The sequence below is a fragment of the Bemisia tabaci genome, chromosome 3 (genome assembly GCF_918797505.1).
Source record: "Bemisia tabaci chromosome 3, PGI_BMITA_v3".
NCBI lineage: Eukaryota > Metazoa > Arthropoda > Insecta > Hemiptera > Aleyrodidae > Bemisia > Bemisia tabaci.
The window spans coordinates 52,148,962-52,164,808 of NC_092795.1; the positions used below are offsets into that span (position 1 = coordinate 52,148,962).

At 37.8% G+C, this 15,847-nt stretch overlaps 1 protein-coding gene across 2 annotated transcripts; it reads right to left on the reverse strand.

Annotated features, from left to right (window-relative positions):
• Positions 1–1,019: 1,019 nt before the first annotated feature.
• LOC109036335 (ceramide synthase 4) lies at positions 1,020–14,688 on the reverse strand. Of its 2 annotated transcripts, none has more exons than XM_019050503.2 (9): positions 14,168–14,688; positions 11,627–11,878; positions 10,184–10,423; positions 8,771–8,876; positions 8,154–8,375; positions 7,559–7,677; positions 6,143–6,217; positions 4,388–4,508; positions 1,020–2,503 (listed from the first exon to the last, which is right to left on the reverse strand). In XM_019050503.2, exons 2-9 carry the CDS (start codon positions 11,854–11,856, stop codon positions 2,447–2,449), a joined length of 1,170 nt encoding a protein of 389 aa, XP_018906048.1. In that variant the 5' UTR covers positions 11,857–11,878; positions 14,168–14,688; the 3' UTR covers positions 1,020–2,446. The 2 variants fall into 2 exon arrangements, with proteins under 2 accessions (XP_018906048.1, XP_018906047.1); XM_019050502.2 differs by having other exon boundaries at positions 14,164–14,688.
• Between the last annotated feature and the right edge of the window lie 1,159 nt (positions 14,689–15,847).

Sequence of the window (15,847 nt, forward strand, 5' to 3'; positions counted from 1 at the left end):
GTTAATTTAATTTAATTGTCGCAACTTTGTTGCAACCGCCGCGCGCGGCGTCAAATTAGCAGCACTCACACTACAAAGTCATTCGGCGCGACGACGGCGAGACTCCTATACCACGTTGCCAGTTAGCGGTGTTTAAAAATCTCCACTCCTGGTTTATCTTTTCAAGGAAGAACAAATCAACGTCATTCCTTAAAATTTCTCCAGAAATTGTTTGGCGTCCAAAAGAAAAAAGTTTTTGAGAGTTGACTTTGAGTAGTTCTCCATTTAAAAAATAAAGTATGATGGGAAGTCTGCAACGTAGGAAACCGAGATGCATTGTTCGGGACGTTATAGTTTCACTGTCGCAGTGCTTCAAAGCAATATTTAGCGGCAGAACATCGTTTAATACTTTTAAAATTTAAAAGATAATGCTCCAGCGCTCTGCTCATCACTGCGCCCAACGCAAGAAATCTCAAAACGCCTTCAGTTTTATGTATATGCAACGCGGACATCCATTGAGCACGTGTAGTTGTATCCAGGCGCTACTTTCAAAATTGCGTTTTACCCGTCAAAATGAAACACTAAGTGAATACACCTCATGCGATGGTCTTTACTTTTACGCATGACATTTGGCAGATGTTTTCAAAATAAAACTACAACCATAGTTTTGCCTTAAAAGTAAAGTTCAAAGTAATTAAAGTTCTAGTAACCATCAAGAAGATGGAATTAAGAATCAGGAGAATAAAATTTCTCACTTCCCTGCCAGAGGTGTTTAAACTTAACTCAAAGCTCTTACTTTCTACAAATCATGTTAAATTAGTGAATTTTTTTGGTAGGATTCTTCTCTCTAGTTCCATAGACTACGAAGTCAAATTCTTTAATTCATCTATGAATCTTTCTCTGTCTAAGGAGTCTTTAAAATGTTCTTAACCTATCACTTTAATCTGAGAAATAGCATGTGATAAAGGGTTATCACCAACAGTGGGCACTTTTAATTTATCTTGAGGGATGAGAGAAAGGATTTCGATAAAAGAATAGAGTACGGCAGGACATTGAACAACTTTTATTATGCAAACGATTTTATATTATTAGTATTTTTATTTATACCTGTATAACAAAGCACACAATAAATAAAATTTAAAAAAATCGCACCAAGTTAAAATTTCGCAAAATCGCATTTACAAATCATAATGTTATTTAAATCATTCGTGGAACTCAAAGAGACGTCATCATCTCCTTAGGTTAAGTTGCAGATCACATTCTTTCAAATCGCATCCGTTGAAAATCTGATAAACCGTCAAAAGATCGACTGACCGAAGAAGAGAATCGACTCCTTCAATATTCGTATTTAATCCTGGGACACTCTGCGTATATGCCAATTTCGTGACAATCCGACGGAATAGCAAGCAGTATTGCTGACCAAACGTTTCACTGACATCCCATAATAGGTGCGTATACATAAACTTATGTATAATAGCGTTTGTAAAAGGTACTTCACACAGGGGTTACTTAGAGAAAAAGGAGAGACCTGTATGGTGATGACCTAGATCTCCTACATACACTCCTTCAAATTCATCATCCGGTACTTTAACAGTCAATGCTGCATTATTCTTGAATTTATCATTATTATCCTTAATTTAGTAGTATGGCAAGATGTTTGCTCTAAGTGTGTGGTATGCGCAGATGATGTTTTCATAAATATATCGACGGTGTAAGTCGGCAATCACATAACTCGGTTTGCGATGTCGTAGACTTCCTGTCATACTCTATTTTTTTAAACGGAAAACTACTCAGCGGCAATGCTCTAAAACAGCCGTGATTTTTCTTCTCTGTGCGAAAAAAATGCTGCATAAACTTCAAGGAATGATGTCAATTTGTTAGCCTTTATAATAATAACATAGAGGCGGAGATTTTCAGACACCGCAAACGAGTTATGTGATTGCCGACTTACACCGTCGATAGGTATGTATTTTCTATGCCTTCGGAACGAGGAAATGGTGTCTTACTACTTATTTCAGAGGAGCCTATGATGTGATTCCTAAAAAAATTGATTGGTCTCTGAATAAAGCCATTTGACCTGCAGGCTTGAATCTGACGCAAAAACATGATCGTCATCAATTTAATACAAAAGTTTAGAGAATATGGCTTAAATTATGTATTCATCCTTCGAATTACACAGGAACATTACTGTGTTGACTAGAGAATTATTTCGATATTTCAAAAATTCAACACTGGATGGGTGCTGCCCAAGTGCCCATCTTGTAAGCGCGGCCGCACTTTTCCGCAAGCTATTTCAATCGCAGTGACGTGGCCGTGGCGTGCTTTGCGATATATCGGTTGATCTGCCATTTAAACCTACGGAAAAGGATCGACTAACAGGGTGTTCGCAACGAACACCTAAATAATCGATTCTTTACCATAGCATCTAATGGGGAAGTATAGATAATCGATATCAGAACAAAGCAGATTAGTTGCGATCGTCGTCATCACTCTCATCGCTGGCTGAGACAGTGTCATCCTCCAACTGAAAAATAAAAATAGCATACGTCAGTGATGAATGTGGAATAAAGGTGAGTAGCTATAGCGGACAGTGGACAAGATACGAGTTTCAGCATTCTGATATGAGTTTCTCAACCATAATTTCACGCAAAACATGATTTGCGTGACGAAAATTACTGAAATTGACTCCTGACCAAGATATTTATTTTTTTTTCGATGTGGAAATCCAAACGCCCCGCTCATAAAAAAACAGAAGTTATACGGGTCGAATCGCGTATTGAATGTTACCGTAACAGTCTCTGCAGTATGAGCAAATGACGACCTCCGTTTCGGTGCTTCAGCTCAGCTGTTGTACGTTGTTAAGACTCTGAATAACATAAAGCGGGCAAGGAATATTATTCAATGAAGAAGCCTGCCAAGACCGTTGTAGTGCGCGATTTGATTCGAGTAGACTCATATTTTACATCTGAGCGGGGAATTCAACATTTCCGTAGCTAACGTAGGCTAAAAACGTTAATATTTTAGTTCGGAATTGATTTGTGTGATTTTCGTGGTAAAGAACCTGTTTTACGTGATATTTTGATTAAGAAACATGTATCAGAATGCTTGAAATCGTTCAATATGGGTTGCGGATTGCCTAATTCATCGAATAGTGCCTGGAGACTCAAACGCTGGAGTAGAAAGATTAACCGGATTATACAGATAGCTGTAAATTGTCAAGCGAATTCCGGAGGGAGCAACTAGTTGATGGCTTCATCAATGATCATCCTAATGAAGTCCTCAATTGGCACCTCTGATTACGTCATCAATTGATCCCCTCGATGACGTCATCCATTGATACCTCCGCTGACATCACAAACTGGTAACTTTAAGAACGTCGTAAATCTGTCTCATCGATGACGCCATCAGCCGTTTTAGCTAGTAGAGCGAACTGGCTCCTAGGTTAGGTGATTAGAGTACAAAGAGGGGCCGATTGACGTGGCGATCACCAACCCATTACGTACAGCTCTCCTCACCAATATTGCCTGATTATAGATTATTATAAGTATTTTGATATTCCAGGATGGACAAAAGAAACGTTCGATAGGCCAAAACACTTTCAATTCTTGAGTTAAAATGTTCCGGCTTGGACTGTTGGCCTAATCATTGAAAAGGAAAACTTTTTGGGGAAATACGACCCCCTCCCTTCCCCACTCTTCCTAGGGGGAGCGGGGGGGGTGCACGGAAAAACGACTTAGTGCTGAGCTCTAACTGTTCATTGTCAGATCAAATGGAGCTATCTATTAAAGCAGTAGCGCTGAGCCGTACTCTGCCGTGCTAAGGAAGAACGCCGTATGAAAATTCGAGAGTTGTCTAATTTCCTTCGATAAAATGTTTATTTTTGAGAAAAGACGTTTATGTTTTTCCTTGAAATTTTCAGGGACTTTAGGTGAAATTGCATGCAAAATTATCTGAAAAATTGGAAGAAAAATATTCATAAGTTTACCAGGATATTTGCGTTTTATCAAAGGAAACTTGGCAACGTTTGAAGGATCATACGGCGTTCTTCCTTAGCACGGCAGAACTCTAGGGTCCAGCCTTTCAGACTGTATGTCTCAGCAGTACTACCATATCAGCTGGCTCCATTTGATCTGAAAAGTTAGGGCTCAGCATGAAGTCGTTTTTTCCGTGTGAACTCCCCAAAATATATCAACATTTTCAAGTAGGAAATCCCTTCAGTAACACAAGAATTTATGGTAGATCGATCGTTTCTTTCCCCCTTACTACACCTTAATAAACCCGAAAACACCTTAATGTTCTTTCGGATAAATAACTGAAATAAACATACTGTCCCATACGCGCTCAAAGTATTTAACAGTGAAAGTATGCGAAGTTGTTCAATGTCGATAGAATCTGGATGTGTACTCACTTTCCCAACGAAAATAGCCAGGTAGAGAACTTTGAAGATGAGGCACGTCCAATATACATGGAGAAGACTCAGGCTCACAGCCACCACGATAAGAGCGTGAGTAGAGGTAAAATTGAACGAGCTAAAACAAGAGATCAATCGAGTGAGCCAATATCCTTTTCATTCCCTTACATAATTTATTTTATGAAATGCCACAAAAATACACCGTAACAGGCTAGAACTCACGTAAGGGTGATACCGCGATAACCGTGATACGAATAGTGGTGTCACCAATTTTAGTTTTTAGTGTCTCCAAAGATAAAGGGTAAACTGATCGAAAAATGAAAAAAATTATCTTTGAAATTGATGAGTGGACAATTTATTTCTGTCAGTTACGTGAAATGATATGTTTTGGTCAAAGACTCACAATGAGTGTTGATAGTACATTTCTTATTTTTTTCCTAAATCCATGCAAGATTGCGTACATGAAAGATTTCGAATGATTACTGCATTCTTTTGAAAGTAATTGAATTCCAAGAAAAATTGTTGCGCAGTATATTTTATTTTGCTTTTAAACTTAGTTTACGTTTTAGTTCATGCTGAAAAGTTTTTCGAGAATCGCCCATAAAAAGGCCATAAAATATAGCTCTCTATTGGTAACAAAATTAAAGAGCTAAAACGTTTTTCAACGTGTATTATACGGTTTTTTTCAATTCGCCTTCAGCTGCGTCCGCAGCAATTGTTGCTACGAATATGTTGTGCGTGCTGATCTCAACTCACTACATACTTGACTCTTTGAAGGCGTTTAATGTGCGAAAGTGGAATTTCCTGTCGAGGAACTACAGAAGTGAGATTGAATGAATCACTGAATCCCTACTTCGTTCGTTCTCCAACAGATTACGCAACTGGCGCACATGAAACTCCTTCAGAGAATTGAGTACGTTATGATCTAAAATCAGCACGCACAACATATTTGTAACAACAATTGCTGTAGACGTTGCAGAAGGCGAATTGTTCAGTTAAGGAAAATGAGTATGATACGTCTGCATGTAGCAAAAGGGTTTGTATTCGATCATGAATCGAACGAAAAATAAAAACGTGAATCGATCAACACCGATTCAATGGACAAATAAATAAAAAAGCGGATCAAAATCAGGAGAAAACTCGCATTTGCCATGAAAATTTCAAATTGCGATTTTTCGAAATTAGGGTCAGTCAAGATTTTGATTTTTTGCGATTTTGAGTCCACTCGTACAGTAGACTCACCCCCTGCAAACCGTTTTTGGGTGCATTTTTGTCGCATTTTTTTTTTGCTTCACTACTGTGCATGAATCGTAGTGTTTTTGGCATGGTTCGCGATTTAAAGGCGTTTTTGAGGCACATCTAATTTTAAGTACTTACCGAATTAAACTAACGCGCGCTCTGATCAAACTTGAAGCTTTCTGTCCGTCGTCATCATTCTCCTGAATAATTGTTGAGCTGATCTCTCCTTTTGTACAATGATGTATACATATAGAATGTATAAAGTCTCAGGGCTCTCAAAGCAGAGTACAACACCGACGACTCAGATTTGTGACCAGATTTGGTCGTATTTCTATCAAACGGAACTATGTTCAGTATGACGTGAGCCCTGAGACCCACAAGAGTATATGAATAACAGGGCTCACGTCATAATACTCATAGTTCCGTTTGATAGAAATACGTCCATTTAACAAATTCCCTCATAGTTTTTACCACTGGAATATTGGTAATCTTAAGTGAAACTGGGTGATTTACCTGATATCGCAGGGCCCGTACAAACACGAGAAAGGAAACGACGTGGAGACGTTGTGAGGCGAATGATAATAGGTACTGAAACATCATAATTGAAATATGCACTTTAATTCTATACATTTAAATAATTTTTAGCACCTATGTAAGCCGAAAAAAAACCTATATTTTTCTTTACTAAATTTTTCCTGTGAACGGCGATATTATATTTGTATTCCTTATTAGTTGACCACTACATTTAATGGCAATTTGTTCTTTAACTTACAAATTAATTAAGGAACTAAGCCCGTTTCAGATTACTTTCCTCCTTTGCTGTTACATACAACAAAAGGGGGAAAAATATCTGAGACGGGCTATGAAAAACATGGACGTCAATAATTGTCTCAAGATTTTCTCTCATATTTGTTTTTTCGAGATCGTAGTTTGGACATGAAATTTTTATTAAGTAGAGACAATTACGTTTTTGCTCAAAATAATGAAATGTAGGTATTCCAAAATCTGCTACATAAAAAACCGAGGAATGCATTTTTCTAATTCCATCATATTATTGCTACTAGTTTTAAGCTGTTTAAAGGAGTCACATCTACATTCAGTTGAATGACGACTTAAAGATACCGTAGCTGTGCCGGACAAATTCGCATTTTTACAGCTACTTCGATATGATAAAGTCACCGATTGATCATGAGAAATTGTGTATAAAGTACCTGACGTCATTTTGATAAGTATTATAGTTCAAATAACCTATACACACTTCTGGACCATAAGAGACTTATTGCATTTCATGCAGCATGAAATTATACAAAAATAAACATTAAAAGTTCCGTATCTTTTGTCTCATTCTAAAAATGTTTAACCCCTAGATGCTCAAGCCGGGTCAAATTGACCCGAGACCTGGTGAAAACATGTGCCCCGCGGGTTGCATAGGCTGTCAGGCTGTCACTTATGAGCTTTAGATGGACTAGGTACATTTTGCAATTAAGAACTATAAATTTCGGCCCGGTTTAAAAACAACGTATATGTCATCAGTTTCCCTATGCTCATAAGTGTTTTTTTTTCAGATGAGTTAGCATTTATAGCTCCAAATTGCAAAGTACAGTCCAGATATGTTGACGCTGAAGATGCGAGACATATTCGGTACTCGTTTTTCATTAACTTTTCCCCCGAATTTGACACCTCATTGGCAGCATAGAGCAAACTGTGGCGAGTTCATGCCCAGTGACATGGCGCCTTCAATTTTGCAGATGCAACGCGGACATCCATCAAGCACGAATAGTCGTATCTCTCAGATGTCATCAAAGCATGTAGAGGTGTCTCTTATTTGTAGATGTGTGAAAAGTTACGGTTAAGTTTGCTCTAAAAATACTATGATGTGTCCAAATCAATAATCGTTCAGAAAAAAAATGTTTATAGGTAAAAACAAACCATGGGATGAGGTAAAACGGAAAAATGATGTTTCGAGTAATGATCCACATGACAGCAAAAAGGACAAACATAACTTGACAAGTTCTCACCAAGCCCAGGTACTTCAAACACTTCGACAACTGAAAAAATAAAACGAAGTGTAAGAATATATCAACATCTGTAAATTAAATTTTAACAGAATGAATCAACTTTTATTTAAACTTGTAAACTTCCCGTGATATTAATCTTTCGAAATAAAAGGAACATGAATCAATTAATTGCATGCAAGGATTCAAACGTGGGGTTATTTTTAGGTGAATAATTGAACTGGAAATGGGCTCGTGTCCAGCGTATTTTGTCAAAAATACCGATGAATTACAATTAGCTAATTCGTATTCAAAAATTGAACATGGCTGTTTGTACTAAGTTTTTATTTCACATATAGATAGAATTGCTATTCAGTAGAAGTTTCATAGCAATGAATAGACTATAAATTAACAATTAATAGCTTATTTATCACTATCAATCCTGAATTTCTGCTACATGGGTATCCACTACCCACCTACAAATTATCAATGTATAAGAAGGAGAGAAATCTTTCCACCTGAAACCTTACCTCTAACCAAAAATCGCCGACATCATGAAGCAGGCAGATTAGTAGTCCGACTCTGTGAAAGCCTGTGACCCACTGAGCCGTCAAAAGAGTCAACGTGACGAAGTGATGAAACATCATGATTTTTGGGTCTTTTCTCTGAACGTCCCAGAAATGTGAAATACTCCACGATGAGTAATTTGTGAGTGAGATGATGAAGTACCAATACAAGTCCTCTGTCACCGGCTGAGTCGTGCATACAATAAACAAAATTTTCAAAAATTAATATTTAGAGGAGACAATTTTTATCCTAAGTTGATTTTCACCAGGCAATAATGGTAATTTTGATATAATTTTGTATTGTTAATTCATTTCCAGTATTTAATTTATTTTTTTTTTTTGGGGGGGGGGGGTATAATAATTTACCGTTACTTGGTTAGGGTTACACGCAAGTTTTCTGTTCTGCAAGTTTTTACTTGCTATTTCATTTTAATAATAATTCGGGGTGAAATTTACCGTTACCAATCATGCTAGTTTTATAAGGAACTTTGTACACAATGTATCTGAAAATATGTACAATTAGCCGTCCAGTTATTTTCTACTGTGTATATAACGAGTAACAAGAAAGAAATAAAAAGTACCTGGGGAAAATTCTTCCAACAAAGTTTGAAGTCCCAAAACCATTCTTTGGACCAGTGAGCGTAGAGGCCATAAGTGAACATACAGATGAAAAATATAAAGCGCCAACTGAAAATAATTGAGCATACCAAAATGAAAAAAAGATAAAAAATGTATCTTAGTTAGCACTATACGAGTAATGTCCATTGTTTATGCTCTCCCTAAACGTATCAAAGGACAATGAATGTGACACCATACTTACACGAGTACGTATTTGATTGGACTACATTTTGCGATTGAGAACTAAAATTTTTGGACTCATCCATACAACACACGTACGTGCATACTGAAAGTAATGAAACATACATTGTTCCTAAACTGAGCAAAAAATTGTAGCTTTTAATTGCAGAGTGAGGTCCAATTAAGTAGCGGAATCGTGTAAGTGTCACCTTCACCATTGCATTTACAGAGTATAAGTACTAATTAAGATTCACATTTCATGTTCTGAGAAAACTTTGGTCGTGAAACTTTATGTAGTTCCGTAGTTATCTTGCTCAAAGTAATCCCATAACCGTACACTGAGTTTTGTTAGCCCGGATTGCAAATAAGGTTTTTAATAGCCATTGTACTTAGGGCACCTTTTAAAATAAAGTTTTGGTTGCTCGCTTTTACTTCTCCAATCTCATACTTTATAATCGTCTTTATGACCGCTGAGTTTGAACGGATTCTCTTAACGGATGTAGCCATACCATAATATTTAAAATATTGGAACAAAAACATATCCTTTCATTTAGATTTTCTAGTGGTTATACTGCACAGACAGGCATCCTGGAATTCCGGAGCTGTCCAGTTTCAATTTGTAAAATTGATTAAAAAATACTTGACTGAAGTGAAATAGAATCGTTCATATGATTGATTGGTTGGCATGCTTACATAAATTTCAAGAGGGATTATATTTTGATGACAAAAATGTTTCAGTGAGAGCCCGAAGGCCCAACACTTTCTGAAAATCCACTTGAAATTAAACATCTGATAAGGGAAAATTTGGATTACAAAGTGGTGAGAAAAAGAGGATGGTACTAAAATTCTCTATACTCCCTCTTTATGTGGTAAAAATTGCTTTACTAGAGGAGAGGATAGTTTATTATGCTTTCAACAACCCTATATCCTATAAATAACCGGAAAAACGCATCTCGCGTGCTGTTATGATAAAGATGAGGACAGAGTATACCGAAACACACGCACTTTGCGTGTTTTGGTATACTCTTTCCCTCATCTTTATCCTATAACTCTTTCCTCCTGTAAGAACACCTAGAAGTATAATTAAACAAACTTCTGTGCAGTATCACACCATTAATCGATTATTTATACTCGTAGTCCATCTCAAAAGTCTCAATATTTAAGAAATTCCCCTAGGGTACGAGACAAACACTTACGAACTTTCGCAAAACTTCTCTACGGTGGTGGGGGCGGCGAATCTTCTCCTAGCCCTGATCCACTTTTCAACATCCTCTTTGGGCCAATCAAGCTGTTTGCTGAGGGCGTAAAGTTCACGTTCCCTCCATATTCCGCAGGGTTTAGCGTGGTGCGCCTTCTCAAGGATATCAATAATCGGAGGTCTCTCACGCCGCCTCTGCTTTATCCCGGCCCATTCTGCAACCTTCACACCAACACGTCTGGAAAGAAATGAGTCTTTACTTTAATAGGAATTTAACTTGACAATAACCCAAAATGCCTTCAATATGATGGGTATGCAACCCATCAACCGCCGAGTTCAAATAGTTATCGCCTAGGCACTTGAAGGAGCTCCTCTTTATCAATAAAAGAGAAATTGGTGGATACATGCGTAATAAATTTTAATCCATATCAAACGAGAAACAACAGCAATGGGAGAAACAGCCGAATAAATGTACTACTCTTTATTGGTAAAATCACACAAAACTCACGTTGGGCACGTTAGTTAAAAAAGTCTGAAATATAAAAAAAGTCATTCCTTAGCTCGCAATCTGCATGGTTTATAACACGTTTCTTCAAGTTTCCCGCGATCTTCTTTCACCGCGCCGCATAGCATTGCGTCTCGTGGAGTGGCTCAAGCGCGAGCCCAAAAGCTGCCTTCAGTATGATGGGTATGCAACCCATCGACCGTCGAGCTCAAATAGTTATCGCCGAGGCATTTGAAGGCGTTCCTCTTTATCAATAAAAATAAACTGGTGGATACATGCGTTCTTATGGAGTTCAAGGGTTGATTAGTCGGTGCAGTTCATACATTGATCGATTCTAATGTTAAGAGAACGTAAAATTTTTCTTATTCTCCTGTTTCAAAGTCATGTTCAAAATTTTAGGACTCAATTTCAAGTCTTACGTTCGTCATTAAATTATTTGAGCACTAGAATAAGCCGCCGAGTAAAAACTCGGGAAAAGAGGGAGAAGAGGGAGAAGGGGAAGAAAAGAAAGAAGGAGAAGACGAAGAACATGATGAAGAAGAAGAAGAAAAAGAAAAAGAAGAAACTCTGATAGCAATGCTAATTTTCTTAATTTGAGTTTTCAATGGTATGACACACTGGCACAGTCATTCTGGAGATATTAATTTTGGATGCTCGCCGGTTTTGGAAGCGTGGAAACGATTGATGGTATAGCAATGTTTTACTCTCATTTGCGGTTCAGGAAGTTTTACCTGGACGAGTAAAAAATTAATGAAAATCGTTATTTTTTATTTGATTTTGAATGTTTCAGAAATATTAAACTTGAAGTTTCAATGGAAGACATCTATTGCTGTATTTCAATTCAAGTCATATATTTTGAATAAAATACTGCGAAGTTCGTGTGTAATGCATTTTAAAATAAGTTTTGGGCATATCTGGTATATTATCATCACTTACTTTTCTATTAAATATTTTATCAAAAGTATGACAGGGATGAATTTCCATGCGAAGAATAAATCCTGAATATCAGGGATTCGATGACCATCTTTGTTCTCAAAATGCTCGAATTCTTCCCAGGTCGAGTTGGGTGGGAGCCAAAATGAGGGACTCCAAAACACCTCCCCAAATTGTTCCAAGATCTTCATTTTCGGGTGATCTTTGCAATTAGCCTGCATTACTGAACTCATGATCGATCAATCATCGCATGAACTGAAAAGAACAAAACACGAGAAGTTAAGTATAACGCTCGGAACACACTTTGCACTCTAGAGAAAAGCATGCCACTAAGCTCGTTTAAGTAGTGGGAGCCTCTCACTTGTAGGTACTGTAACTCATTTTTTTTAAATGAATATAAAATATATTTTTGAGTAACTTCAGAAATCACACTGAAGAATGTGATTAAGAGACTTTGGGGTAAGTTGCAGCATCTCATTCTGAATAACTAGTGCAAGAAAGACGTCGATGGCCAAAGTGCAAAACCACGTGTCTCCGTTTGCGACGTCGCAGACTCCCTGTCATCCTTTGTTATTCCTCTAAAAAAATATAAACGTAATTTTTTTGAAAACGCCTTTTATTCTTCTTCTCTGTCAGTAGAATATTCTGTATAAATTTCAAGCCAGAAAATTGGCTTGTTCCTATCGACAAATCGAATAGGACTGACAATTTTGAAACGGTGCAGTGGGGATACGTGGTTTCGCACAAGATCGATGTGTGACCACAACTTTTACGAAAAAACGAGCCCCAATCCTGTGTTTTTGCGTGTGTATGAGAGTGCAAATGGTCCTTCGATAAGCCGGCAAATAATTAACCAATAAAATAAAGTATTTTTGAATAAAGTCTGAGTGATCGTTTTTATGCAACCCGAACAGAATGGTAAATATATAACTATATTTATTGAGCTTTTGATCTGAGAATGACCAACATTCAATTCAGTTTCGGCACGATTCAGCTGTAAACCGAATTATTGTAGTGCAAAAAACGTGTGCTACTGTATGATACGCTGCAGACTTCGAGTCATTATTATTTTTAAATGGCAAAATACGCAACGTAATTTCTTGAAAACGCCCATGATTTTGTTTTCTCTCTATTCAAAGGCCGTTCTGTAAAAATGTCAAACAAAAGTGTCAGTTCGTTATTTCGAGAAGATTATTTTAATTCATTTTCATAATCTATGAGATGAAAGATCGTGATGAAGTGCGAGGATTTTTTTTCAAATTTTTTGAACGCCGGGAAAATGCAGAAAAGCTCTTCAAAAAGTGCTGTCACTGATAAGAATTCAAACGGTTGCGTTTGGCGGGAGACTGACGCATGACGTCACAAATTGCCGTATGTTGCCGGCAGTGTTGCCGTAGCACGTGGAAAAGTCGTTTAATTTACGTCAGTTTAGTTCGGAAAACTGCAAATATCTCGCACGAACATCAGAGCTGTCGGGCGGTAATGTTGTTTACTTTTATCGCGACAACTTAATAGGCTATCTCGAACTTTTACGCACGCTGGCTCGTAATTCTTAGGTCGTTCTGACTGCAATATACCAATTGGACTCATTTCTACCAAACGGAACTACGTGCATTAAGACATGAGCCCTGAGACCCATAAGAATATATGCATAACAGGGCTCACGTCATAATGCACATAGTTCCGTTTGACAGAAATACGTCCAATTATGTGCATTGTTTCATTAATCTCAAAGTTTTGCAAAGTCAATGTTTCTGATTTTACCAGGGAACGAAATTCAAGATAATTGGACGTATTTCTGCCAAACGGAACTATGTGCATTATGATGTGAGTCCTGTTATGCATGTATTCTTATGGGTCTCAGGGCTCATGTCTTAATGCACCTAGTTCCGTTTGGCAGAAATACGTCCAGTTGGTGACGCATGTAATCTGGTATTTACCGCTCACAATTGGCATGAGACTCGCGATTTGGAACGTTTTGTTCCGTAGAGCTCAGCCAATGAAAATGATTTATCTCAACTTCAAACTTTGAGTTTAAATGAGAGACCATTTCGGAAAAAGGGCACTTGTGCATTTGAAGTTACTTAAATATTGCACCTTTGTTATTTTTGGCGCAGAGTTATTTTTCTTTACATGTTCGCCCTTTAGAATTTCATGAAGTGATTTTCCTCAGACTTTAGTGTATTAAAAACTAAGTAAATTTTTATCAGAGTCAAACATCTACAAAGGTCCACAATCTTAGTAGCGAAAGATCGAACAAGTGCCTTTTTCCGAATGGTCCTTCAAATCTGGAAGCTGAAATTTCTGACTTTGAAAATGTAAACATCTCTAATTTCGCGCAAAGTACATTCGAAATCGATTATCCTTTCCTTTGGCCCAGGAGCATGCAAGTGACCCACATGTAGCTTCCTTTCACTGAAAAAAATTCGAATTTTCATAAAGTTTTTACAAAAGAACATGTTGCATGAAAACATCCGTCCAGTTTCGAAATAAACATGACTTGTTTCCACAAAGTGTACGTTTTACATTGTAAAACTTACCCACCCGTTCAGCTTCTCAAGAGGAGGACTCGCCTCACCGAAGTAAGATGAATCGTATCAGATTGAGAGAGTGGTTGGTTTTCCTTTAAAATCTTCTTCAACAAACTTCAAAAATCCAAACAAAATTTCCTTCAAATTCAAATTTTTCCCGGCCGAAACGCCTGACGTCGATAATAACACGTGAAACCGGAACAAATCAACACAATTGCACACTATGTCAAGAGCGAAAACTGACGAGAATCGAGGAGACCCAAAATTTTGGCCGGTCAGAAGTCCACAAGCACAGGAAACACTTGGAATCGGTGTTTAGGAACTGGGATGGGAGCACTTAGGCGGAAAACTGGAGCTGGTTACGCGGTGAGCGCGCGACAAGAAGGTGCGTCTACGGACTTACGTGAGAGTAATTGCCCGACCAGAAATGATTAAGATCCACTCATTACAGCTGCAATGATTCGCGCTCTTCCTCTTCGTATTTACATACCTCGAGCGGTCAGGAGCTGATCGTTCGCCGCGAATCGAGCGAAACGTCGTAAAATCGCCGCGCGCGCCTCGATTCTAATGAAAAGAACCCGGCGAAGAGGTTTCCAACTTTGCGGCAGTACCAAATAGACCGCGTTGAGCAGAAAGGAACCAAGCCACGTTAGCTATTGCCAAATGTAACAGGGTGTTTAGAGTTTTTTTTACATTTTGGGAAATCCTGATTTTTCCTGATTTTTTACTGCTAGATCCTGATTTCATAATTAAACCAAATCCTGATTTTTCGCAAAGCAAATGTAACTTCACAAAAATAGCTCGATAAAAAAATCCGATCGGACGGCCGACTTTTCTCAAATCCTGATTTTACTACCGATTTTTTTTAAAATCCTGATGAAATCGGGATTAAATCCTGATTGACCTCAAATCCTGATGGAATCTCGAAGATCGGAAAACTCATGATGCTAGACCCCCAGTTTAACTGGGAAATTTAATTTTTTACGAGTGAACTTTCCTCGTAAACAATTAAATTGCCCGGTTAATTTTGGAAATAGCCGATGTGGCTTGGTTCCTTTCTTCTAAACGCGGTTCAAATCATCCTGCTTCCTTCGTCACCTATTCTGCCGTGTCGAGGAAAAACGCCGCAAGAACATTCGAATGTTGCCAAATTTCCCTTCAGGAAATATTTGTTTTTGAGAAAAATTATGCACATTTTCCCTTGAAATTTTAGATCATATTCCGAGCACAGATCTCTGATTAATGGAAAGGAAAATATTCATAAATTTGCCCGAAAATCCGTGATTTGTCAAAAATGATTTGGCAACGCTTGAAAGCTCTTACGGAGTTCTTCCTCAGCACGGCAGTATTTTACTCACTTGTGTATAATTTTGCTGACTTATCGGTGGAATTCAGCATTACTCGAGTCTTCATTTGATCGGAGGTCGTCGGTCAAATCGATAGGTTCGACCTTCGATTTATTAAGCTGATCGCAGGATGATGAAAATCAGCGAAAATATTTCTCACATCCTAGGAAAATTGCCCCTCGCCGAGTGTGCATTTTTTTATGATTATTGGTGCGAATATGACTTGTGCGATTTATGAGGTCTGGAATAGTTTGCGAAATTGAGTGGAATAAATGGACCACATTTTGCAATTTCGAACTACAGTTTTTAGCTCACTATAGATACAACACACGTGCCATTAGTTTCTC

Coding starts and splice junctions, on each gene's coding strand:
- LOC109036335 (XM_019050503.2), bottom strand. CDS start 11,856: ATGAGTTCAGTAATGCAGGCTAATTGCAAAGATCACCCGAAAATGAAG. Junction 8,877..10,183: donor GAGAAGTTTTGCGAAAGTTC/GTAAGTGTTTGT, acceptor AATTATTTTCAG/TTGGCGCTTTATATTTTTCA. Junction 7,678..8,153: donor TCGGCGATTTTTGGTTAGAG/GTAAGGTTTCAG, acceptor TTATTTTTTCAG/TTGTCGAAGTGTTTGAAGTA.